At 39.1% G+C, this 26,723-nt stretch overlaps 2 protein-coding genes across 2 annotated transcripts; one reads left to right on the top strand and one right to left on the bottom strand.

The window, feature by feature from the left end:
• The first annotated feature begins 86 nt into the window (after nt 1-86).
• On the top strand, nt 87-1,410 carry mRpS11 (mitochondrial ribosomal protein S11). The gene is made up of 5 exons (XM_031981588.2): nt 87-458; nt 568-695; nt 769-869; nt 953-1,018; nt 1,099-1,410. The coding sequence occupies exons 1-5, from the start codon at nt 235-237 to the stop codon at nt 1,204-1,206; spliced, it is 627 nt and encodes a 208-aa protein (XP_031837448.1). The 5' UTR covers nt 87-234; the 3' UTR covers nt 1,207-1,410.
• LOC116429108 (trypsin-1) lies at nt 1,383-26,723 on the bottom strand. The gene is made up of 5 exons (XM_031981593.2): nt 26,479-26,723; nt 15,797-15,980; nt 5,390-5,694; nt 3,380-3,531; nt 1,383-1,889 (listed from the first exon to the last, which is right to left on the bottom strand). The coding sequence occupies exons 1-5, from the start codon at nt 26,561-26,563 to the stop codon at nt 1,719-1,721; spliced, it is 897 nt and encodes a 298-aa protein (XP_031837453.2). The 5' UTR covers nt 26,564-26,723; the 3' UTR covers nt 1,383-1,718.

Genomic DNA, 26,723 nt, shown 5'->3' with positions numbered 1-26,723 from the left:
ATCCAGTCTCATGCTCCTCATATTTCTCGTCAGTGATATAGACTTCTGTAGCATCGATATTGTAGATTCCATTGGTTTTACAGTTATGTGAATAAAGTATCATCACATATGATTTCTATAACACCATCTAGGTTGCGCCACGTGTTTCACTGTGTAATGTTTATTAACGCTTATATATTAAGCGAGTGAGGTTATTTGCTGTTCTTATTGAAAATCGTATGTGTATTAACAAAAATGATTGTGTCCACTTTAAGATCAGTAATAGTTTCTCTTACGAGATTCAGGATTTCTGATATTGATAAAGTGACGGGAATATTGTCTTCGAATTCGACAAACATAAGATGTATTCACTTAACCCCCATTGACTTGAAAGAAATTCGGAGTGAAAATAACAAAATCAGAACTGTATCAAAGAAATTATTAGACGAAACTTCTTTTACTGTAGAGCCTGGCACATCGTAAGTAATTGACTAATGTTTTAAAAAACAAATTTTTTATAATTGTATATAAAAAATTCGATATCGAGATTTTCTTAATTACATTTACAAACGTATGATTTGTCCTTAGTGCGTTAATATTTCCTGATGAGTTTACACCAAACAAATTATTCGATGGAATATTATTCAAAGACTTACCAATTGTTTATGTTAAGGCAACACCTAATAATACAATACTAAGTCTTAGTGATGCTATGGGCAAGTTTTAATATATATTATATGTAAACAGTATTGTTATAGTTACAATATACATATAATGATATAACTATAGGACTTGGAAAAATATTACATTCAGCTGGTATGGAAGGCTTTAAAAATGCAAAGAAGGGTACTAATATTGCAGGGCAGCAAGCAGCTCAGACATTTGGAAATGTGAGAAGAAATTTTAATATTATAGACATCTAATGTTACTTTATATTTGTATATTTACATAATTTGTGGTATTACTTTTTAAGCGTGTTCTTGAGTCAGGTATAAAAGTTGTTCGCCTAAAACTACGAGGTATTGGACCAGGCAGAATGGTAAGCATTAAAGATTGATAGATAAACTTGCTTTAAATTGAATATTTTTGTTACAAGTATATTTATTCATATTTATATAGGCAGCAGTAAAGGGTCTTCAGTTATCAGGATTGAATATTGTTTCCGTCACAGATGCTACTAGAGTATCATGGACTCCTCCAAGGCCAAGGAAACAGAGAAGAGTATAATGTACAAGATGCATTATAGAATAGAAAATAAATCAATTTATCCCAAAATATTTATATAATTATTACACGTGAAATTTCATACAATTTCTCTTATAAATAAATAATACTTTTCATTTATTATGTACAATATATTTATATTACAAAATAGTGTATGATAATATTAAGTAATTCTCCATTATAAATAAAAATGACTAGATAGAGAAATGGATTTTCTAAATTACTTGAACATAATTGTAATAATTTAGCAAAGCATTTTGATTACTATCACATTTACCTACACATAATAAGTCATCATTTATATTTTATAAAAATTATTTAATAATTTATACTTTCTTATCTATGAAAACCTATTACTTAAATTGATATTTTCATGCTTTTTCATTGCTCCCTTCGTCAATTTCTAATCTTTTCTTAAAAATTAACGTTGATAATAAACAATAGCATCCATAATTTACGTTCTATGGAATTGAAGATTGCGAAATCAGCGGAGCAACAAAATTTCGATAATTTCTTCACCGTATAAAATGCGCATATTTTGTTATCCAAGGTATATATTCCGAGACTCGTGTATATACACCAGGAAGTCGAGGTCGGGCGCATCCTATTCCCCACGAGACTACACCTACGACCATCATGCTACCACCAGAATGACTTCCGATCATCAAAGGTCCACCGCTGTCAGTCTAAAACAGATATTAAAAATCACTTCTATATATAATTGAAGTAAGTATCAATGAATTTATTACTATTATGACATCAGTAATTATAATTTAATAAATTAGAATTTATTTCTGTTTGTCGATAATAAAATTACAGTGTTCGATTGATTCGTTACTCTAGAGATGCTATAATTATAAGATTCTTGTTTGAAACTTCTGACGAATTTTTTGTTTTTCAATCAATCATCGGCATTTGCTTGTACCACTGGTTATAAGACACCCCGTATCGTCTACTCAATGACCACGGACGACTAAACACGGGACGCGTAGATCATCGGGATTGCTTAACGAAGTAGAAGATCTCTCAAATGGTCCGCGAACGGAATCGCAAATAAGCGAATGAAACGTATCGGGTCGGAAACACGTACATATTCGCGAAACCTTTTGCCTTGATAATTACGTTACCCCGCACCGGCCATATTCCGCCGATATATTTTTTCAGAAGCATTCGCAGCGCTGTGCGGTTTTCCCTTTCCTCTTTTCCTGCTTTCCTTTTTTCCCCTTTATTTTATGTTATATTGTTTCGCGGTCGAATAATTTAGTCCGTGACCGAGCCACCCTCTCCGTGGACCCGTTGTTAATTCAACGTACGCGCGGCGGTCTACGCGACCGCGGGTATTTATTGAAATTCACGTCGCGGTAGTTCGGCGGCGCGTGAATTTCGTGTATGAACGATTGACATGCAACGCGGCGCTAACTAGCGTCATGTGAATCGAGGAGGAGGAGGGTTTGATACGGGGATTGGGTTAGATGCCAACAAAAGATAGCGATGATATAGTTCAGCTGGCAAGCGTAATAAACCCGTAAATAAAAGCTTCTTTCGCAGTTCTTGTTCGGTGGTCCTGTACACGCGAAACTTGAAATATTTCAGTTGTTTTTCAAATTAATCTGAAAGGAGAATTAATTTAATCCTCTGTGGACGAGAATATTTTCAAAACTCTTCTCATAAGGAGTTGAATTATGCAATCGAAGGCTTGAACATCGGGAAAAAATAAAACCATCTATCAATTTCTCCTTATTTCAATAATTAAATTCATTCGTAGTCTTCGATTTTAGATATCAAAGCTTCCAAGTTGTCAGTACGGTGATATTTGATTGTAAGTGCTCAAAAAAGAGAGTTGTACAGTGCCGAAAAATTTCAGCCAGTTTTCTTATAAAAATCTGTGTCTCTAAAAAATAAGACATTAGATGTTGCAAATGTGACGATGTTTTATCAAGATTTCGTGTAAATTCTAATTATGTATTCATAGGATTTTGGAGAATCAGTTTTTCAATTTCGTCCTTTTTCTTCCTTTTTTCTTTATAGCACAGTATTGATCGCAGTGTCAATTTTTATTGTCCATGACTGTCTTCAGTGAACCTCTATTTACGATTCCGTCGGGTTCGCTATTTCGCTGTATCGTTACCATGCACTGGGAAAGAGACAAATGATACCGACGGTAGATTTCACTTACCCAGCAAGTGTCCCGACCGCCTTCTTCGTGGCCGGCGCACATTTGCTTCACCTCCACGCGAGTCGACTTGCCCTCGCTGGCATACCATTCGCGACAAACGCTGTTCTCGATCACGCGAACGTCCACTTTCTGCAGGATGTCTGCTCGTTTGACTGGAAGATAGAGGACGGTCGTGTTAGTGATCTGTACTCCGCGATATCTGTGTATCGCTCGCAATCCGAACCAGCTTTAATTATTTAGAAAGGGTTGTTGATACTCGTAGCAATGAAAGTAAAGATTACTTCTTTCTATGCATAAATATATAAATAAAAAGACACATCCACTACACATTAATGATTAACACGTTGAATGCCGCATGATTTCACGGAGCCAAATACGTGAAATGGGAAAAGACGTAATATTGAATCATTAAATGGAATTCCGTTATTGTTACTGCACGTTTATTTTGTTCAATGCCACTGCACTAGGTAATATTATTTATAATATAGAAACGTTTTCAAATAATCACCGTTTAATTGAGTAAATTATAATAATTTGATTCGGTTGGGGGTCATCGGTGACCCCCATGGCATTCAACGTGTTAAACAAATCTAGTCGTACGAGAACTGTAGTGAATGTTTCTTTTTAATACTTAGTAATATTTATGAAGAATTCTATTAAAAACGTTTTTAAACTTTTATAAGTCCAGCAATAACATACTATTTCGTTAAAAATTAAACTTCATTTATTCACGCGACTAGAAACGCGCAGCAATCAATTTGTAATGAATACGTTTGTTTTTCATATCCAAGGAACTGAATTATAACTTGATTGACTCCCTTAATTAGTATTTTATTTCTCCGGAGCACGTTATAGCTGGAAGAAACTAGACTGTCCATTGTTTGTTGCGGATATTCCGTAAAGTTCAGGTAAAAAGTATCGCGAAGCCATTAGCGGGACGCGTTTTATTTTTAGAGAGAGAGAGAAAAAGGGAGAGAAAGGGAGTTTACCGGGTACCCGCGACGAGAATTATCGTGAATTTAAAAGCATTCGAGTTAGGTCGGCGGAATTTGATTTTCCGGAAAACGTCTTTCGGCCGAAAGTTAAATTCGAACGCTAGCCCTAGTTCCTGCGAGTCGACCAAGTAAGCAGGAACTTTTGTAGAATGCAATTTCGACGGCGAATTCGGTTAGATACTCCCGGCCCATTGCAGCAAAACTTTACGGTACATGTTGATAACTTCACCGTGTCTTTACTTATTCACTTGAACGGCAACGATCCCGTCGTTAATAAAGCAAACTGCGCAAGAAGCGTCCTAACTTCCCCTTATCTTTCTTAATCCAACTTTACTTTCCGTCTGTGAAGAACCGTCGTTCGTTCTTTCGTTCCACGGGATTCGTTTTAAAACGTCCGCGCTTCGTAGGTGCCTTTGCGAGCCCCGACAGACGGTCCTGTTTCAACGCCGTCCAATTAATTTCATCACGGCCCGATTAATTGACGTTAATCCTTCTACGGTTCGGTACGAACGAGACACGAAACTTTTTAGTCCTACTCTTTTGACCGAAAAAAACCTTTTCACACTGTTTAAAAAAGTTCACAGACAAGTTTCACTTTGTACAATTAAATTCCATCGAACTGTTCGTTGCCTACTTCATTTAACGACTTTTCATTATTTTTCAGTTTGTTTAATTCTAATCCTATATCACGATGGAGATGTTGAATAAAAAAGTCCAATATAAATGTTTCAGCACTTGTTGCACACGAAGAAAACGTATTTTATAGGAACGACAATACATTTCTCGGTTCGTATTATAAATTGACAGTTTTAGTGGTCTCTTAATTCAGCATTTTTAAGAAATAAGAAATATCTTTTTAAATTATCGTCGCATTTCGAAAGTGTTCTAACGTTTTTAATGCGGCTAACTCATCTCGCCGACTGTAATTAATCGTTTCATTGGATCGTGGAACGGATAACGACCCTCATTTCTCGGTCAAATTACTCACACAGGGGTCCGAGTATTATTTACTTACATCTGGACCTGTCTTCTCCGAGCCAACCCCATCCGGCCGCCTTAGCTAGCTCCCCCCCGAAGGCACTGTATCCTGGTTTCCCTGTGGCCACAGGTAAACAGGCTGGTTTCACGCTTTCCGACCAAGTGATTGGCCGAGCGAGTTCCAGGAGGGCAATATCGTCCACGAATTTTCCACATTTGTGGCCAGGGTGTAGAATAGCGTTTGCCACCCTCTCTTCCCTCGACGGGGGCACTTCCGCTCCCCTTAGATTGTATTCCCCTAGGCTGACACGCAGCTGACCAATTGGCACCACCGAGGTCGATCTATTTTAAACAGAAAATAACGATTCTTTTTCTTTACAAAGTTCATGATATCATTTATTTATATTTGATATTTTCTGTTTCCTCAATGTTGTTAAGGAAAAATAATCTTATAAAATATTGTATTTATATTAATTATATCTAATATTACAGTGCATAATGAAAATGTTGAATGAAAGTAATAGTTTAAAATTTACTAGTTTCACTTACTAAAATTTTTAATTAAATGTAATATTTTTATCCGCTAATAATTTAATTGAAGTGAGGGTTAAAGTGAAATAGCAACTACTACAAATTATTTAAATTATTTTTACTATCTATTTTAGTGCTACTAATTAGTGCTACTAATTGTGATACGTATTGTTCGAAAGTTTGTAATATTATATTAAAAGGTTCAATTTTATCGATAATTATTTTATGAACAATATCTTCTCAATTTTTAATAAATTTGATTGAAATTGTAGAAATTATATTCTATATGCAAAACTCCATTGCATCAGTTGGAATTGGATGTAAGGCGATTAAAGTGCAACATGGGCTAACGTAAAAAGTCTCTGGCTAATTAAAAACAACGGAATCCACTTGCGAAGCTGCTCGCCGATTCGAGACGCAAAGTCGGGAATGAAACGAGTTAATCATCACGAGCAACAACTCCGGGAAAACTTTTTAAGCTCTTGCTTTGCGAAGGTTCGCTAGGCCACGTTACGTTGAAAAATTGCCCAGGCATAACATGCGCTTTATACGTATTAGGGATACATGTAAGCCAAGTAGAACAAATAGCCTCCTCCGTTCCCTTAGCTTCTTTTAGCTCACAAAGCAGTCAAAGTCCGACGGTGTCCTGTGTCGTCGGCGAATAATGATTGTAAAAATACAACGAGAACAAAGTATTCATTATCAGTGGAGAGTTCGAATATTATTTTTTATCTTTTCTTATTTAAACAATTTTTAAACGATTCGTTTATGTGAATGCATCGTACTTACAGCGTTTTTTCTACGAATTTTATTGAAACGTTCATGAAACCTGCTCAAGGTGTTACATTTATTTTTTCTGAAATAGTATTATATAATATCTTAGGGATAGAAAAACTTATTTATTGAAACTTTATGTAGTTGTTTAAACTCCATTATGTAGGTAATACCTATTTATACAGATAATAGAGATAATAATAACAGTAATTAGATGACATTCAAGTTGAAAATTATTCCTTTTTAAATAAAATTTTCGTCATTCGTTGAAAAAGTAAACTGCGCTGACTTTTCCAGTCTTTCGCAGAATACGGTCAGTTTCTTGCGAACATCCGGGCAAGTTTCACTTCCACCAGAAATTGTTCCAAGTCACAGTGTTTTCGCTTTCAGAATATAATTCGAACTTTCTTTTCATTTCGTTTATTTCACAACACTGGTATCCTCGCGGTACTTTCTTTCGCGTTTTTGTGTGTTTGTATTTCCATCAGTTTTCTTGCCATTTCGACGGTGCGCGCTCCTGTTTTATACGAAAACTTCATCGGGTTCGGGTCTTTGAAAAGGAAAGGAGCGCACGATGGCAAAGTTTTAATATTAGTTTTATAAATGGAAGGGCCGTATGTGTGAAAATTGGAGCAACTGCCACGCAACACTCTAAAAACGATTCTGGCAGTTGTTTCACAGAACAAGAGACAGCTCATAATTGAAAAGTTAAACTTGTAAAAATGTGGTACGTCTGTAACGCTACCCTTTTCATTTTTCAACGCTTACAATCGACCTTGTAAGCTTTTCTCATGTGTTTCAAAAAATCTTTAAAAACCTCCTTACCGTTTAAAAAAAGCAACAAGCTCAAAATACAGTGTTAGTTTAAAATTATTCCACGAAATAAATAAAACAGTAACCACAGATGACATTACTACCCTAAATACATCATAACGAAAAGAAAATATTTCTCACGTCCATTATTTACGTAATACATTCAATACAATGCAATACATTCCATCATACACACACAATTAAAATCAATCAAATTTTATCCCTCGCTTCAAATTTCAAAATCAATCACTCCCTAGTTACTCTATCCAATTGCATGAGCAACGATTAAAACAGAAATGACAGATACCCGTCGCACGCATTATTTTACAATAATTTAACCTGGTCAATCCAATGATTCGATAAATCCAATATTACCTTCCCCCCGATTCAATCCACAAAATTCATTAAATTGTACCGCTTCTAATACCCCCATTAACAACGTACTCTAAATATGAAAGAATAATGTCTGATTTCACTCTTCGAACGAACGTTTCTCCGCATCCCACGTCCCATCCCTTAGCGAAGTGGGGAAAAGCCAGTTCTTTCGCGAGCTCCGTTCTTCCCTGAACGTTGGCAATTATTTAACCGGGATTTTTGTGTTCCGCCCGGTGGCGGCACCTATCCGCCGGGTATACGGCTGTTGCTTGAATGGTCTCGAGTGCGGCGACTTCGGTTAATTAATCGGCAGCCGCCACCGCCGCCGCCGCTGCTGGTTCCGAATAACTAACGAAATTATAGCGGCGAACCGGTTTCCCTCGTTTCTCTCGCATTAGAGGGGATTGTTTCGTCCCAGTTTCTTCGTCGCCACGATTCTTCCAACGGCGGCCAAGGTGGCGCAATCATGCTCGAGTAGTCGCGACTTCGCTTCCCCGAGTTTCGCAGCCGTCCACCCCTTCATCCCCTAGCGAAGTCCCGTTTAACGGACCCTCCCCGATACCCCACTGCTATTGCTCCATCGTTGGCCATGGATTATACGATTTAATCTGGACGCATCATCGCCACTCCTCCCACCCTTTATCGTCGCACCCTTCCAATTAAAATGCACCGCTGGCTAAACGCCGGATCGAACGGAGAGGGTGACTGAGTGGTTTCTCCTTCTTCCTTCTCTTTTTTCTTCCCCTCCTTGCGCCCTTTGTCACGGAAACGGGGCTATTAATTGCGCGTTAATCCGGTTGTAAAGACCGCCGCGAGGAGTACACGGGCTTTGCTAATTACTTCGCGGATAAGTTTCGATCCAGTTCTGTTTTGCGTCCAACGCGTTCTTGGATCGCGGTACTTTGGTAAATCGAGGCATTCGGTTTTTACTGACTTTGTTTGGATTTTTTGTTTATCCGAGAGCGTTCTTTGTTTGTTCTTTTTTTCGTCATTGACTCGAGTTGTGCGTAGTAGACAGTGTTCTTTGATTTATTGTTTCGTGGTTCGTTGGTAATGTTGGTTGAAGGCGTGTGTGTTGGAATTATTTGTAATTCATGACGATGTTTCTTCGTGTATGTTCATTTGGATAAGGTAAAAAGTGTAAGATAATAGTTGTCATTCGTTTCATTTGCGAAGATTCGAAGCCGCATTCCAAGAAGTTAAAGTCGAAAAGCGATGGAAGTCACTCTCGGACGGACCCTTCAATTAAATATAAAGATTGAACTTATCCATGTAAATTAGAAGGTAAACTTCATTCAGGTTTCAAGCGAAAACTACATTTTCATAATTGAATAAGACCGAGTCACAGTAAAATGGACGCGAATGCTTTCGAAGTGTTCACCAAGTATCACAGACTTAAGTTTTCGTAATTGTTTGGTTGAGTTCGAAGCAACGCTGTATAATCAACGCTAGTCTCTAATTTTATAATCAGCCTTTAAAAAATTGTTCCATTTTGATCACTCATATTCGTTAAAAAATTTACTGAGATCTATCTGTAAAATTTATTAAAAAATCTGTAACACGACCTCGTTATTTTCGTGATTCATGCGTCATTTTCAAGTGCAATCGTCGCTGGCGTAGCGAATTGTTAATCATTTTTAAAGATGGCGTCACGATAATAGCCGATAGTCTGTTCACGTACTTTTCGGGCGTTCCCCCTTCATTTTTCTGCCGCGATAGCTCTACAAATAATTCTGTTTCACGCTTGGGGCTGCATTAACGAAATTTATTTCGGCCGTTTCCGTGAACGATAAAGAAATCGCAGACAATGGCCGGGGTAGTCGGATATATTTTCACGACCTCGCGTCTGGTGGCAACGTTTTGTCATGCGTTTTGCATGGCCGCTAGCAATTACCGAGTGGTCTGTAATCTACACGCAATCATGGTTTACAACGCCGAAGCTCCGTTGGATTCTCTCTCCGACTACCCTGTCCAGTTTCAACCCTCTCTAACTCCTTTCTCCTTCTCTCTCTCTCCCTCTGTCCGCGTATACGTATACAATCGCTGACAGAGAGAGATAGCCAATGTCTACACGTTTCATCGCGCAGCGTTACTGTCTCGGCGTTTAATTACACCTGCGCGAACATAGTTTCATATTCTTCTCAATATTCAGACACGCAAAAACGTCAAATATTTTCCTAATTCTACCCTAGCTTTGTAAACATTGTTACAATGTTTACAAAATATTAATATTGCTGATATTGTACATTACACTAACCAGATTATATTAGTATTTAAAAATAATCAATAAAATTTATATAAAAAGTTTCACAACGAGACAGAAAAGTTCAATGTATAATTCACTTAAAAAAACGATTAGTGCCTGAAAATAGTCAACCACGATTACTTGAAAACACTCAATGTATACGTAAGTGTATCTTTTTTAGTTTGTCATACCATTTATCCAAGAAAAGCCTAGGATAATTTACCATACCAAAGATATTTGCGCTCAATAAATTACAGCTCGTTCAAATATTCCAAAGTCATTAATCCACGAACAGCTCTACTTAATTTCCACAAACATTTATTATAGGTACCCGATTACCAATTAATCCGAGAGGGAAATCGAGTCAAAGGTTCCGCAATCTCCGCGCGCATTATCCGAGTCTTTGGCGGTCGAAGTTCCCGTTCGCTCCGCGGCCGCTTTAATCTACTTATGCATCGATGCATTTTAATGGCTGATAGAAACGCGTCGTTTACCTTTATTCGTTCGGTATATCTAATTTCCGGCGACGATCGTTGCCAGCGTTTAATACAAACCGGACCCTTGACTCTATTTGTCCGAGCCGTGTTTACTGCGCGCGGCCACGCGCAGTTTTCGCCCGGGCGACAATGCGGCTCGCATTTCCATTCGACGGCAGGCCAGCGAAAAATACGCTCGAGGTTTCATTTAAAATGTAATCGTTGCTCCAATTAACATCAATATCGCGGGAAGCCACGTACGGTCGCGCGGAACGGGAGGTGCAGCTACGCTCAGTCGTTTTATATAATTTTCACGAAGCGATTGGCCGTTCATCCGCTTACTCGATAATTGCGAAACGGCCGTGGAAAAGTCAGACGGAACGTTTGTCACTGGGTACGGGCGAGGACTCGATTTCCCGCGGACTGCATTTGCATGCATAAATTCATCACAACCGTGGAAATCGTGTCTTGATGTTTTTCTACACGCACAACACCCTCTCTGCCCGTTCACCTTTCCGATGCGAGTTCGATTTGGTTTTCAATTTTCATTCGTACCTGGATTATAGCTGTTATTAATCGAAACAGAAAAACCCTACACCGGGATTTTATTGCTGAACTTTTTTAGCGCGATTCATGAGTAGAAACAGGCGAGAAGGAATGTTTTGTGAACGTAATAGGCTTGTGGAGTTAGAGCCACTGATTATAGACGATAACATTTTTACTTGTTTTGCTAGTAATATCTGCTTAATCCAAATTGGTTTCAATAAAATCATTTCATAGAATACTTTCACGGCACTCAAAAGTTAGAACGTCCTCTAAGCAACATTTCAACCCTAATTCGCTGCTCTCGTCGATCAACAAAAATCTCCACTCCGAAATTAACATTCCATAAACCAGAAAATCACTTGCTCGATCATCAAGAAAACCGTTTCCCAGCGTCTCGCACGCGAATAATTTTCACCGGTGACGTTTGTCGTACCCGATCAAACGCTTTCCGTGAAGGGTAGTAAAACGCATTGACGAAGTTCCACGGAAAAAAATGAAAGGCAATCCTCCGTCGCTGTGTATGTACTTTACACGAGCGCGCGTTTAGCCTCGTTACCCGCGTTCTCGAAAGGTAACACGGCGTCGGTTGAAATAAAAATTTTCCACGCGACTACGTGCTCGGATACAACTATTTCCGAGCGGGTCGCCGGAAAGGGGTAGAATGGCTCCGCGACTGCGTCGGAATTTTTACACCGGCACTTTTATGCGTCTTCCGTAATTTTTTGGACACGGCCCGTTAAACTTTTTATCCCCCGGGCGCGGCGCGTGATGATTTTTGCAGAACGGCCATCGTAACCGTCTCCCACCCTTGGCCGCCACCAACTCCCGCCCGTCGGTTTCTAGCTTTTAAACCGGACGCCAGATTCGCGTGGATTGCGCGGACGGATTAAGTGGATTACGACGCAGTCACTTTGCAGAGCCTTTTGAGGCAGCCGGATCTTAAAAAATTAAACCAGCCCGACCGTGGTTTAAACCGCTCCACCGCGCCTCTTCGCGCGCCGGTCTCTTGTTGCTGTTTCGTGTTCGGTCCGCGTAGAATGGGAGCGTTACGAGCGCGTAATCGGCTCGTTTACGATGCACCATTTTTTATTGAAGAAGGCAAAGCTGAATTACAAACTACATGGCTGCCCGTAAAACGATTCGCGCCGGAGTTACTCTTGTTCCCGATGAAAATGTTGCGTTAAAATGCAGTGCGCGAGTTGGTTGTATGATGTGACCGGGTTACGGGTGTTTCTTTATGGAATTGTAAATGAACAGGTTGTTAACGCTGACTTTACGGATATTTATTCTATAGTTTATTCTATTGTTCTCAGCGAAATAGATGTTCGTTTATATTTTGGAAATTAGGGGTTTAAACGTAGACAAATGGGATACGTATTTTTGTAATTGGCTCGATCGAAATCGATGTAGATGTTTACCGAATCATTTTTACTGAATTCAATATGCGTCAGACTGAGGTGTTTCGTAAAGCTAATATTAAACGTGTAATAACGGATTGGTTATTTTAACGATTGAATTGGAAAATGTTGCCAATAGTAGGAGTTAAAGAAACAGTTACATAAAACCATTAAACTTCCTTTGTCCGAGGCTCAGTTTTCCAGGGAACCGATTTTGGAGAATCGTTGCGTACGCATGCACTTGCTCTGCTAACGATCGTCGAGCGACGTTATCCGTTAAAAGCTGTCGTCAAAGGAAAACACGTTAATGCTGTCATTGTTACGTTCATAGCAGAGTGCGTGATCTGTTTTCTGATTACGTTATCGGTAATGGTGGTTTGAATAAATATTTAAACGAGTTGTACAATCAGCCTTTTTGTTTTTCTTACTAATATTACACGAAAATAAGGTAAAGTGTCAATTATGATAGGTTAAAGCGTTTTACATCTACCGTATGAAGAATTTAAGTTTGAAATTCCGTTAACATTCGGTCTATTTTGCAGTTAATCGCAGACGATTCAATTTTATGTTTATTACTAGTAATCCACGGAAAGAGATACGATGCCTGCATTTGTCGTAAGTATACAGTGACTGTAACGATTAAATATCGATAGTAGCAAAGCATCGGTTCGCTTCAAATTAAGCGAAATTGATGATAGTCAAACAAATCCCATTGATTTGAAATGTTCGTTGTGTGTTTGACTTGTTACTACAAATCAGAATTATTCAGTATTCCTGTGATCTCTCTAAACTCTATTAAATATTTGTTTCATTGACTGAAATTTTGTAATAATTTTGGAAAGTAGATGTAGATTAGAATAAACATCGAATGTATCGTCTGATAAAAGTTGTAAGTGTAGAAAATATAAATATGCAAAGAATTGTCGATCAGCTTAATACAAATTGAGAAGATCTTATGGGATTTCAGTGTTCCTAGGAAATCTCAGGATACAGAGATCGCAAGGAGCATACACAGTTTTAGAGTTCCCAGAATTTCGGAGGGTTTCGGTTTCCTAGATGGTTCGGTGGTCTCAGGAGATCTGAGGGTTCGGGAGTTCGGTGATTATGAGCTTAATCAGGATCTTACCTTCATCGTATAGACTCTGGAAATTCTAAAATATCTAAGATTCTCAAAATGTGCAAAATCTCTAACATAATCAAAAATCTTTAGTATTCAAAGATAAATTAGTCATTCGGGTTTTTTTCAAAGTCTAGGAATCTCCAAATCCTTCGAGACCTCTAGATTCACCAAATATCTTAACTTTTCGGCTTTACCTCTTCAGACTGGGATTCAGTTTAATTAAAAGATTTTGTTCCAATTTTACGTATAAAATACATAATTGCTTGTACCAATTATCGGTAAAGTAGATTTCTAGTTTTACCAGATCTGCAAGGGTTAATTCTTTGCAGTTTAAACGTCGTCAATTGTCAATTGCTACGATAAAAATTTAATTCCTCTATAAATGAGGTATAAATTCACTAATTATCTTAATCTTGAATACAATTAAACACTTGTAAATAATAAACGAGAGATAGTATGAAAAAAGTGTTTAAAGATGATAGTTAGTCAATTACTTTCAACAGAAAAAGTAAGTTCTCACGTTCGATGAATCTTATACTACAATGTGTTAAGAAAATAATAATCTTCATTTTCCGACCACTTCAATATTCTCAAGTAATAATTCAATTTACCATAACTTCGAAACTAAAATGTACGATTTGTAAACGTTGAAATAATCAGGTTTTTCAAATCATCCGTCAAATCCTTCAAGTGTTGCTAGATTCTGTAGGATCACTTTCAGAACGTTACGAGGCGCAGCGAGATTCTTCATCTCCCAGGAAGTACGAAAACAGACAGTTTATTTGATGGTATGATAGGAGGGGCTTAAAATCGTCGAGGCACCGTAAAAATAGTGACCCGGTTCTCGTTGAACGGGGATTAATCGCGTCGCGTCGGGCGTCATTTTTCAATCTCCACGATCGTATCAGAATAATTACGGTACGGTTTGTTGCACAAGGTAGTGGCCGCGTTGCACTGACATTTACGCGGCGATACTGAAAACCGTACAAAATTTTGGCACAGTGGACTCGTGCCGTGAATATCGTTCCCGATAAGATCTCTGTTTCTCTCTCCCGCTATCTCACTCTCTCCCTCTCTTTGTGGTTGTAGATTCGATTACGGTGAACAATGGACAGCTTTCCATGAAGAAACAGTCGGTTTTCCGCCATGAATATTTTCGAGAGCAGCCTGCATATTGATTACACGAACGATGCGTATACCAGCATTATTGTAAAGAACGACGATAGAAAATATAAACTGTCCGCCGGGATCGATATTAACGTTACGGTGTAATGCTTTGTAATTTAGATGACGTTTCTCTATTTTCCTCTTTTTTCTCCTCTGTCGATATTTTTCTCTCGCGCCGAGGAACGAACTATCAAATCGAGCGGGTCGTTCGGCTCGAATTTATAAATACTGTTTGATGGAACGGCAGAGAAATCCGAAACCTCGAACCCCGGCGATAGTTACGGTCGGTTTTCACGGTGTCGAATGATTCCTTTTTCTATGACTAGATTTTTGTCGGGAATAAAAATTTCTCTCCGATATATTTTCGTCGTGGATATTCCTGGTAAAATGTTCCGCGCGACGATTTATTACGAAAACCGAATTGTTTGCCCCCGAACTACCGTGGATTATTAATTTTATTTTATATAATCGCCCGTTAAACGGACGAACGGGAATTTAATTATTAATTAACATCGTTACGGATATTATCACGTGTTTAAGCGCTGAATTCTTTCAACGGATGAACGACGGAACAAAAATGCATCGGGGTTCGCGACAAAAGACGAGAAATTAAAATGTAAATATTCATGGGACGCAAATATAAAAAAGATGCAAATGCGAGCCTGTCACTGGCCAGTCTCGCGTGTATTTATTACTATTTATTACTATTTTGCCGATATTTAACTGCAGTGTGGTTTCAAAATATTGCACGAATAAAATAGAATATTTTCATTACAATTTTCATTAGAATTCACTCTCGTGGGTTAGTTTCTGTTTCAAATTTAAAACGATATATTTATAATGAAATCTATTAATTATACAACAAAGTGTATAATTTCACGTATAATACTTGTTAATTTACGCAAACGTGCCCAGCAATTCCACAAATCCTGAAGTACTGTATGGTAACCGCCTTAAGTCGGAACAAAATCGTGCGTAATTCAGTGAACCGTATACTTACGTGCACAAGCAGTGCGCCGCAGTCAGAACGAATTTTGAGTTAAGAATGGTGCCGCCACAGAAATGTCCTCCCTTCCTGCTGATACTAACCATCCAAGGAAACTCGTGCGGTATCGCGTTTTGTCCTCCGACGAGTCTCGCGGCGCGCGTGCCAATTGCTCCGTGTCCGCATGGCACGTCTGCAACTGTCAACGAAACGTCCATCTTATTAATGTAGTATTCAGAGTTTATTTAGTGTATTTTAGGTTTAAAACTTAGCCCTGGGGAGTATGAATGTGAGGATAAGTGCGTGCGAAGGGACAGGAAAAGAACTATAAAAGAGAAAGCTGTAAGCGCAGGGCCCAGCCATTGTCAATCTTGTATTGAGTCGTTTGAATTGTGTCCAGTTCTACTGGAAATTCAATTCCAATTTCTATTTCTTTTAGTCTCAATAAACACTGTTTTCTGTTCTTGTTGCTTCCGTTTCCTCGTTCCGTTACCCAAATATTTCATTGGTTTTATTGCATTTAATTTTCTGTATATTAACGTCCAACGAAATCCGACGAACGTATCGTAGCGACAAAAGGGGAGAGCAAGGAAACGTGCGCGCGTCAGCAATCGCGATCGAGAGAAATTACAGAAACGCGGGAAATGGGTTCGGAAAAGTTGCAACCGCCAAAGGACCTCGTTCTCGTTACACCGTGCGCCCCCTTTTTTCGCCCCGTTCCTCTTTTTTCATTAAACGAGCCCGTACTGCCAAGAGCACCGGTCTTGCGTCTGTGCCAGGAAAGTTCGTTTTAACTTTTATCGGAAATAATCACTTAGCAAACAGGCGTGTTCATTAACGCCGAACGGAGATCCCGTTTTCGTTCATGCCGCGCCGCGAATGGTACATTTTCCGGTTCCGTAAGCTGCATTCATAGGGGAACCGGGCGCACGGTTTCAAAAAGATCATCCGGGCAGTTGAAAAGTGTGTTAGCTGGAGTGTATCGCCGAGAAATTGTTTCGTTCTGCTGGACGAAGTATTGGTGCCACTTTTGGGATGTGGGCCACTGACATGAGATAACGTGGGACCATTTTTTCAATGGAAACATATTTGAATTCGTATTCTTAACTGAAAATATATTGAGTGTATTCGTTGGAATTGAGTTTTTTAGTTTGATGGGAAATTGATGGGACAGTACTCGTGGTTTTTGATCGAGTTAAGATTGTTTTGTATTAATGGTTAATTATAAAGTGGAGATGTTCTGAGACGAAATAATTGGATCCATGAGCTGTGGAATATTAGTTTATGATATTTTTGCGTGAATATGAAATTGTTTTACATATTTATAAAGGAGGGCATCGTATTGCGAAGATTTAATAAAACTTTCGAAGTAGAGGCTATAGTTCACGGTCCTTTGATGTGCAGTATGAGAAAATTACTGTGAAGTATATACTTATGAAAGTATTACAAATATTGTAAAATGTTCAAACGTATCGATCGATGGTAAGACATACGTGTATACTGTTATCAACGGTGGTCATATTGGAAATCCATTTTCTGTGCCTCGATGGATTATAGGCTATCAATATTTATGTAACGAATAATTCTTTATTTACGTGATTTACGTACTTCACTCAGTACACAGCTTTAATAACATTTCGTGTTTACGAGTTGCGAAGCGAAGCTGCATTAACATGAATCATTTTACTGATTACTTTACCTAAATTCTACATGTAACCGTTAATTTCAATGACATCGATGATAACCCATATTTTTACGATTATATATATACAAGCCTCTGTTCAATAAGTAAACCCATAATACTGTATCATATACTTTCATTAATACAATAAGTCGTATTACACGAGGACTGCTATAACTCTTGCGTGTTATAAAAGGTACTATTATGAGAATTCCGGGATATATGTACTTCGAGTACTTCACTCTTTGTGCACCGAATACCAGCTTATACGTTTCACTAGACCAAATTGTTTCGAAAGATATTACACTATGAAACACAATAAAATGCAAATACGTGTAATAATATTGATCTAATATTTCTTGGGATAAGTTGGAACTGCCGTAGAACTAACGGAACTTGCGTTTTCAATGAACCTACCAAAAGTTATCGAAACAGAAGAAGAATTATTTCGTATCCCCCCAAAGCATATCACGAACAGCTGCGCCACAAACGTAACCGTTATGTATCATATTACAATGATTAACCGTAGTACGCGCAAAAATACACAAGTGATTGCAATCAAGCATAGAAACCATTGCCGAATGAAAAGAAACAAACAACTATGCATCAACATTTGCAATGGCACCAGAACCTGATTGAATACTCCCAACCAGGGCGAAGAAGCTTCAGTAGTAACTAAACCCATAATTTCCAAATTAAGCAACGAGTACAGTGATGCATCATTTATCCCGCTAACCAAGGTTCCGATAACGAAGGTTCCGCCGTATTTAATATCTTCGAATCTTTCGAAGCAACGCGATCGACGGATCACGCTCGAGGTGGTCCAGCATGCAGTGCGCGATCGGTTTAATTGAAACCTGAACCAGCGCGTACTGTGGAATGTTAACCGATTCAAGAGGATCGCAGCCGGCGACGGTGCCGGTACTGGCATCGCGCGAATTTAATGCCCCGAGCAGATAGGGATAGATACGGCGGATCTGTCACCGCAATCCCTGCGACAACCCCCCTCCAGCCCGGCGAACCCTCCGCTGGCAACCCCTTTCGGCCCTCCACCGGATCCCCTCTCGTTTCACGCCCCGGCTGATTAATTGGACCTCTACGTCTGCACCATCGCTGGTACCCTCCCGCGTCCGCCGCGGGGCCCCTCGAGCCCCTCACCGCCTTCCAGTCCCTTTCTCTACTTCCGCCCTCCAGTTTCTCTTCTCTACGGCCCCGTTGACAACGACGTTTCGGGCAGGAGGTACGGAGAGTAGACAGAGATAGAGTAGGACGGATGGACAGGGGTGCGGGAGGGCTGGAGGCGGGACAGGCATAGAATTCGAAGTCGCCTCTATTCGGAAACGCGTAATAGATATGTCAAAAGCAGGCCGAACATGGTCATGATAATATGCTGATGCCTTCGGCGTGGACCCACCTCCTAGCTCGTTTACCCTCCCTCTGCGATTCCACCCCGTAGGGTTCCACCGGGACCTGTCTTCTTTCTTCCTCTCTCTTTCGTGTTTTTTTTTCTTTTTTTTTTTTGAAAGGCAGATGGGTGGATAGACCGGGTGATTCTTTTTCGAGTCTTTTGTGGGGATCCCGGCTGCAGGTGGCACTCGGACGAAGTTATTTCAACGATCGCCGTTTCGGTTCGGGGTGCTCACACGGTGAATGGCTTAGCCATTCCCGGTTGCTTCTCGCTTGTTTCTTTCGCCTGTTTAACCCTTCGCGGTCGGATTTGCGCGTTCCGCGGGCTGGACAGGTATCCGCGGCCTTTGCTGTGCGGGCGGAGCGTGTTCTCCGGTGTACTATGGTTAGGGATGTTCCCGGTGAATGGAGTCGCCAGCGATGCGTTGCTGATCCGTGAAAAGGTTGCGCGGTGATGTATCAAACTATTCGACGGCTGGGTGTTTTTATTCGGGTGGGGCGAATGCTTGGGAGTCGGTAATGAATTATTTATGATTAACCCCCTGCTGTACAATTTCGTGTTAGAGGAAATGACAAAAATTGATGAATCTCAGTTTGTTTCAGTTTAAATAAAATATTACGTTCCTGTGATTAACTGTTAGTTTAGAGTATTAACGGAAATTCTGTCTTGCTTCTGGCAAATTATTAATGACAAAATATTTCTTGCGTTGGCTGTTATGAAATAAGTCGTAGGTTAAGGGGTTATTAATCATAGGTGAATCATTTGATGCCATTTTAACCGACATCGAGAATAATACAAGATCCGTAATACGGCGTGCGTATAAGTTATAAAATTTTATATGGATTTAATTAAAATGCATGGTTCGCCGTTTGAACAAGTACGTCATGCGTAAGGGGATGAAGGAAAATTTATTTTCATGCACGCCTGGAGATACTCACACACTGGTTTTCTTCTCAAATACGTAATGATTTATATCCGCCTTTATTATGAAACCTGTTAGAACATTTCCAGTCGGCAAACGTACGGGTCGGTAAGCCGAAGTTTATTCTATCATTTTACATGCGGAACGTATCGCCAGACACACGGAAGGAAAAAACAATGACACAAAAATATCGGGTATTTTTCTACATTTTTATCCGCATGCATATTGCGCGATGGTCATAAATAGACCGTGAGCATTATGCATTTTATGTTTTATTTTATGGTTTCGCGAAATTATTTTATGCCTTCATGAATTACTCGCGAATCCGCCCGTGCACAATAGAATGAGAAATTTTATTGAAGTTCCAGATAACTTTTATGTTATACGCGTCACATTGAACCGTTTAACAAACCAACTACACACACCCATTCAATACACGTTTTTATTCAAATCCGCCCTATTTTCAAACGAATAAAATATCCGTCGCGGCGGTTCAGACGTTAACACGGTGGAAGGGGAGGGACGCCGGCCCTTTTCCCAAAATTCCGCGCGCGGCGAGGCATAATTCAATTTTTCTATGCGATCCCACGGTTCCGCTGCTCGCCCATTACACCACATATTTATTAAATGTTTTATTTCGTCCGATTTTATTCCGATAAAAAATCGCTGCCTGCGTCGTTTGAATTTCAAGCGGCTCGCCCGTGGATTAAACGGAGTACGCGCGGGAGTTGGAAAAAATTACCAGTTAAAAGATCGATTTGAACTTGTCGCGTTGAAACCTGGCTCCGTTTAATCGCGCGGAATATTTTTATCAACGGCGGTTGGCGGGGATTTCGAACCGCGTCGCGGCGTTCCGCGGCGGGGAGTGGGGTCAAATGTAGCGCAGAATTCTGGGCCGCTCGTGCGGCCGCTCGCCCGTAAAATTCAGTAGCACAAAACATGGATGTCGCGGCGTATGAGATATGGGACTGCAAAGGATTAATCGGGAGCTGTCTAGATTGATAGCAATTTATCTTGGTAATTAATTTATCTTGCCGGCCGATACGAGACGACATTATAACCCCCCGCCGGTTATGAATATGATTTACGTAATCGTAATAGAAATAATTCACTAACATTATATTTGCGGAGAACGGAATTTCGGCCGGCCGCGCAACGTAGTCGTTGATCGATGAGGATTCAACCGGTCGGGTTCGATTCGGAACGTAGACACGAATTCTGGTGTAACTGGGCTGTCTTTTGTTCGACTCGTTGGGAACCGATGACGCCACCGTGGCGTCATAAGATTACTTGCTTTAGATCGTTCCACAGTGGCGATTTAATTTTTGTTTTATAAGTGTTCGAAGATATCGAAAATTTTTTTGGACATTGTTGTTTAGAAGTATGATAGTCATTGGATTTGTAAATAATAGCGACGCTTTATTGATATTATGGTATTTGAGTGAGTCTTCAATATGGAATGGTTAGTTTCGGTAGGATGATTTGTTAAGTATGAGTGTGTTAAATATTTACTGCGTTGTTGTTTTATTAAGTATTAAGTATTAAGTATTAAGATACAATTGGTTATAGATGTGATTGCGTGGCATGTTTAATGTTATAGGGCGTTGAGTAATTGGCGGAATAATTAGAAAGCTGATTCTATTTGATAAGATAAATTGAGAATAACATTTTCAGTCGGGGCATCTTTCTCGAGAACATCAGGATTGAAGTTTGTGCAGTGCACACGCGCTCGGCAATTTCAACGCAACATGGATGGAGTAATCGATAGGAAGTTATTCTACATGGCAAAATACGTCAAATATGTACAATAAAACTTTTTCGTTCGAAACCTTGTTTTCGGGGAATTTCGGTTGGGATATTTGTTGCCTTTGGCTAACTGCCAATAGCAGAAGCTCGATGTTTTTGGGAAAGGAGCATCAAATGAAAAAATTTTGCTACACAGCTTTTACTTATTTTAACATGTAAAATAATCCTTTATCGATTGTACCGCCTGTATTTGGTCTGGAGTTATCCAACTGTACGCATGTTTGACGAATATTCATGCTCGAATTTTTCGGAAACGAAGGATCAAACGAAAGTATGTTATTCTTGGTGTACAACCTAATTTTTTCATGTAAAAACTTTCTTACCAGTGCAATCAGCAATTACAAAACTCTACGAACATCTATATCGACCTAACTAGAAAAATTTATATTCTACTAAACTTATTGGATAACACTTTAAGCTTGGTGAAATATATTTTGATCATTATATGATATTAGATAAACTTTTCTTAAAGTTACAGTAGTATTCAAAAAGTCTTTCAGACCATAGTTCCATTCCATATATGTTCCATCACTTTCGAACAATATATAAAGAGCAAAGGTCAAATTTTATCAAATTTTAATTAAAAAATGCCAAATTCATGAAAGTTGCTCGACAACCAACCTACTTGTCACAGCGTTAATCGTCTATAATAATTTTCACCTTTCACAGGTCCGTGGAATCCATGGAACGCTAATGGAAGTCGATTCTCGTGGCTGATAAGATAACTACCGGGAATAAGTCGGGGTAATTTTCAGCTTGACATCGCGGCACGGTTGCATCCAGATACGAGACGGGCGGGATGATCGATCATAGTTGTCGTAATTACCATCTAGTTATGCTTTCAAACTGATTCAATAGCGAAACCAAAGAAACATGTATTGGCGCCGCTGTATTCGACAATTGAATGTACTTTCGTCTTGTTAATTTACCAGAAATTATATGTATTCATTATCACTATGATCATTACAATTTTTACATAATTTTTTCTCTAGACTTAAAAATTAATTTTCTCACTGATACATCGAGCAAACCAAATTTTTCTGGATCTATGAACTTCAAGAAGATTCAAAGAGCAATCTCTTTGAAAAATATTCCCTTTTCAATTCCAATTTTTAATAATTTACTATGTATCAACGTTTATTCCAAACATTAACAGTTGACCGAAAAATAACATTTCATTTCAACTCGAACGAATACAACGACTAGGTCGCAAATTTTCTTCCATTTATAAGCAATTTGAAATTGCGCAGTTGGAAAATATATAAAATATCCAAAGCATAGATCTTTTTATACCGTTCATTGAGAAAAACAATTTTCTTCATTCTGTTTTCCTAATTATATTCTTCAAAATTTGAATTTGCATAAAGATTCGCTGTCCAATAATGATATTTATATTTGATAACTTCTGTTCGAAATCTTTATCATAAATTCGATACGATATTATAAGAGAAGGGTTTAAATGTGATCACTTCAGATTTATAGCTGTGCTATTAGTTTTCCACGTGTATGTTCGACTGCGAGAAATTCAGAAATCGTCGGGCGTACCAGATTTCTGACGGCGCAACCTTCGACGGGTGAAGAACCTTAACCATGGTCGCGGCCCGGGAAACGTTGCCCGGGCCCGATGTCAAAATCTTCGAGTCATCGGATCCCGCTCGAGGCCGTACACTTCCTAACCGACGGCCTTCGGCCAGGTTAACCACCCAGTTTTCTATTCCGCTTGTGACCGCCTTCCGCCTACGTAACACTCTTGCTTATCTGAGGACTAGGTTACGAGACCGGGTCTACTAGGTTTCCGCATAGTCTTTCAATGCCTTCTATTTCGATTCTTCTTTGTTTAACTCCTTTTTACATTCAAATTTTGTTGATTTTTAATTTTTCTTTATTTAACTGCTTTTTCCATTCAAATTTTTTTACCTATCTTATAATAGATCAGTATTTTTTGGTCGAAAGTGTACTGTTGGATTTTTGAATACATTGATAATACTACGACGAACTGTCATTCTTCAAAATTTGTTAAAAATTGAAAAGTGGAATTTTTAGTAATGTATAAACTAATGTTCTAGACTTCTATCAACTATACATTGGACTTTCGAATGCACTAATTATGCTATGAAGAATTTTGATTCTTCAAAGTCTTTAAGAAAATTAGGAAAGTAAAAGCATTAATAATGTTTCATATAGTTCCCCCTCATGAGGTAAATTATTCATTATCAAATGTGAGTTCTCCCATAAAAATATACGTCTGCCTAAGCTTCCATTAACTCTACTAAGCGTCTCTTTTTTATAATTTTCTCATTATACTTGCATCCGCCATTGCAAGCATATTCAATAACAATATCACTGTCCTCATTCGCAAGATCAATTCCACGGTGAACCCACGCACCGCTACCGCTACCAACGAGATAATCGATAAAATACCAATAAATAACATAGCTGCCGCAGCGGTAGAAAAACTGCGGAAAAAAGAGTGCCCCCGCTTGAAAAAGGAACAAGCAATCGATTAATTAACCCGGATGACGCCGTGTCCGCGCGAGCACAGGGGGATTCGCCGTTTGCAGGCTGTCGTCCATTTAACCAAAGCAGAGTATTAAACGAGGAGCGGAAGTAAATGGAAAGCCCCAGGATAGAAGCTTGCGGATTACGATGGAACACAGGAAGTTAATAAACCGAATTTAGTGTTCGCCATTAGCGTGTACCGACCTTTACGCTATCTCCGATCCAATATCCGAGAGTGTCTGGGGCTGGGAAAAAGATCGAAAACCGTGCGCCACAGGCGATTTTTGCCCCGGAGGGCAGGCCCGAAAAAAAGCATTAACTGTCTGGAAATGCTAAATCTGTCAAGATGGAAAAACTATTTCGCCGCTGCTCGACCCGTTTCGTATTTCGTTATTTTCTATCGGGGCGCGTCGAATATTTCACCGATCCGCGTGCATCGGCGCGCCGGGGCTCGGGATTATCGCGAACAATCGTGTCCGGCGTGAACTTAAACATCGCGTCGATGGATATTTATTAAACGTAACAATTTTCCGCGACATTAGTCCTCGTCGGTAATACCCGTGTCAGCGTAGGCGGGCCCGAGCGAATTCGAGTTACGGGAAATGACAAGCTTAACGTTGAATTTTCGGGTCATTCATTACCGATGAATGCGGCGGTGCAGTCGCGGCCGGCCACGCGTGATCAACCCTCGATGCGAATGGAATTCTAATATGTGTTAGAGGATATTGAAATAAATATGTCCGCGGACTGTCATATTCGATACCCTTGAATTTATTCTTTTGCCGATTAAAATTGAATTTTTTAAGGAATCTGGACGACAGATTATAAATATGCATTTTCTTCTGGTGAGTTATTTGCATAAAGGATGTTGAATTAGCGTCACGGAACTTACTGTTGTGGGGAAGTTTAAATATGTAAATATGTGTTTTGAGTCTTGAATATGATTTTGCTAACCGTTATTAAAGTTCAAGCAGAATATAAAAATATGGAAAGTATGTAATATTTTGATCACTAAAGAGTTAAATTACGATTTTGAGAAAAGCGTGTCGTGGATTGAATTTATTTTAATATATCGTCAATGTTTATTTCAATTCGATTATCTGAGCGGATGTGTTAGATCGTTGTTTATATTATACCGGGCTTATACATTTCGATAATTGATAATTTGCCTAATTATGTATTAACTATATTCACCACTCCCATAACATTCATGTCGTAATGAAGGACCCCAATTGGTCGACTTCGATTATATTGAGCTTCCATAGAATGGTAGCACGCTGATGATATTTCTAATATATTAGGCGTAGTTAGTCGATAATTCTAAAGATATAAATAATTAAAGTTATGTGCCTTCGGTATGTACTGCGGTAACTAGCTCGCGTTTACAGCACATAATGAAGGCATGTAAGTTCGATTATTTATACCCCCGAAATTATCGAGTAACTGCAGTAAATATTTTACATATATCATCAGGGAACACTGTGCCGCCATCCTAGCATAATAGAAATTGACCATCGCGGTCCTTTGTCAGTATAGAATATATCATTTACGATTATTCTATAATAAATTCCATCGAATACATTCTGTCTAATTAGGGTAATCTATTTTTTGATCGATCGCTGTGGACACTTTGGATTCAATAAACGAGTGACCGGATGATTCAAATAAACGTGCAAATTATTAGTCAAAAGTCATAGATGAGATTAAACAGTATATTCCTCGAACATAAATCTTTACTAACTTTATCTTCAGGAAAATATTTTGTAAAGTGACGATAAAGATAGTATAGAATTATTATCTTACACTGCCCGTTACGTTGCAGGTATATTTTCAATACGATCACGGAAAATCCGATTTGCTGAGGAAAATATCAATGAAGATTTAACCGGACGAAACAGGGGCAGGTTAATGCCAGACCGGATAAAGGGAATCTACTGTACGTGGATGTTTATTACGGAAGAACCACTCGGTTAGTGGGTTAAACCATTAAATCAGCTTGAAACTTCAACTCTAAAACAATAACATCATCGCTCGATCTTTCCATACATTTTTTGAAATTGCCATTTATCCACATGGAACAAAGATATCCAAGTAAAAGACAAGAATAAGGAATCAAATATTATTCGAATGTCACTCGAACAATTATACGCGTTTTTATATCAAACAAATATCGTTCAAAACTACTCGAACCACTCATTCCAACAAACTAATCAACTAAACGCAGCTAAATTATTCAAACAAACACATAGTACAATTCGCTACAAATTTTACAATTCTTATCCGAACGAAGAACTCGGCCAATAAAAATTCAGCAACAGTAATCCAATACAAATATGAACTCGTAGCAAACTGAAGTAACACCGAGACTATAATCTACTCACGATTAATATACTCGCTGGACGCGTGACCGGCAGCCGCGACGACCAGCACGAACACTAAAATGGCGGGATGAGACCGCGGGATCATGGTGTTGTTCCGGTCCCCGGTGAGGCTCCGTCGGAGGACAATGAAAAAGTGTCACACTCGGTTCGCGTATCGGTGCTTTTTTATACGGTGTTTCTCGTTGATCGCATCCTTCGCGTCGATTCGTCTCCGATCCTTGTCTCGCCCCTACCACCGCAGACGA

This window comes from Nomia melanderi, chromosome 2 (genome assembly GCF_051020985.1).
Source record: "Nomia melanderi isolate GNS246 chromosome 2, iyNomMela1, whole genome shotgun sequence".
Classification (NCBI taxonomy): Eukaryota; Metazoa; Arthropoda; class Insecta; order Hymenoptera; family Halictidae; genus Nomia; species Nomia melanderi.
Note: the sequence above shows the minus strand (reverse complement) of the source record. Positions and strands in the feature narration are given on the sequence as shown.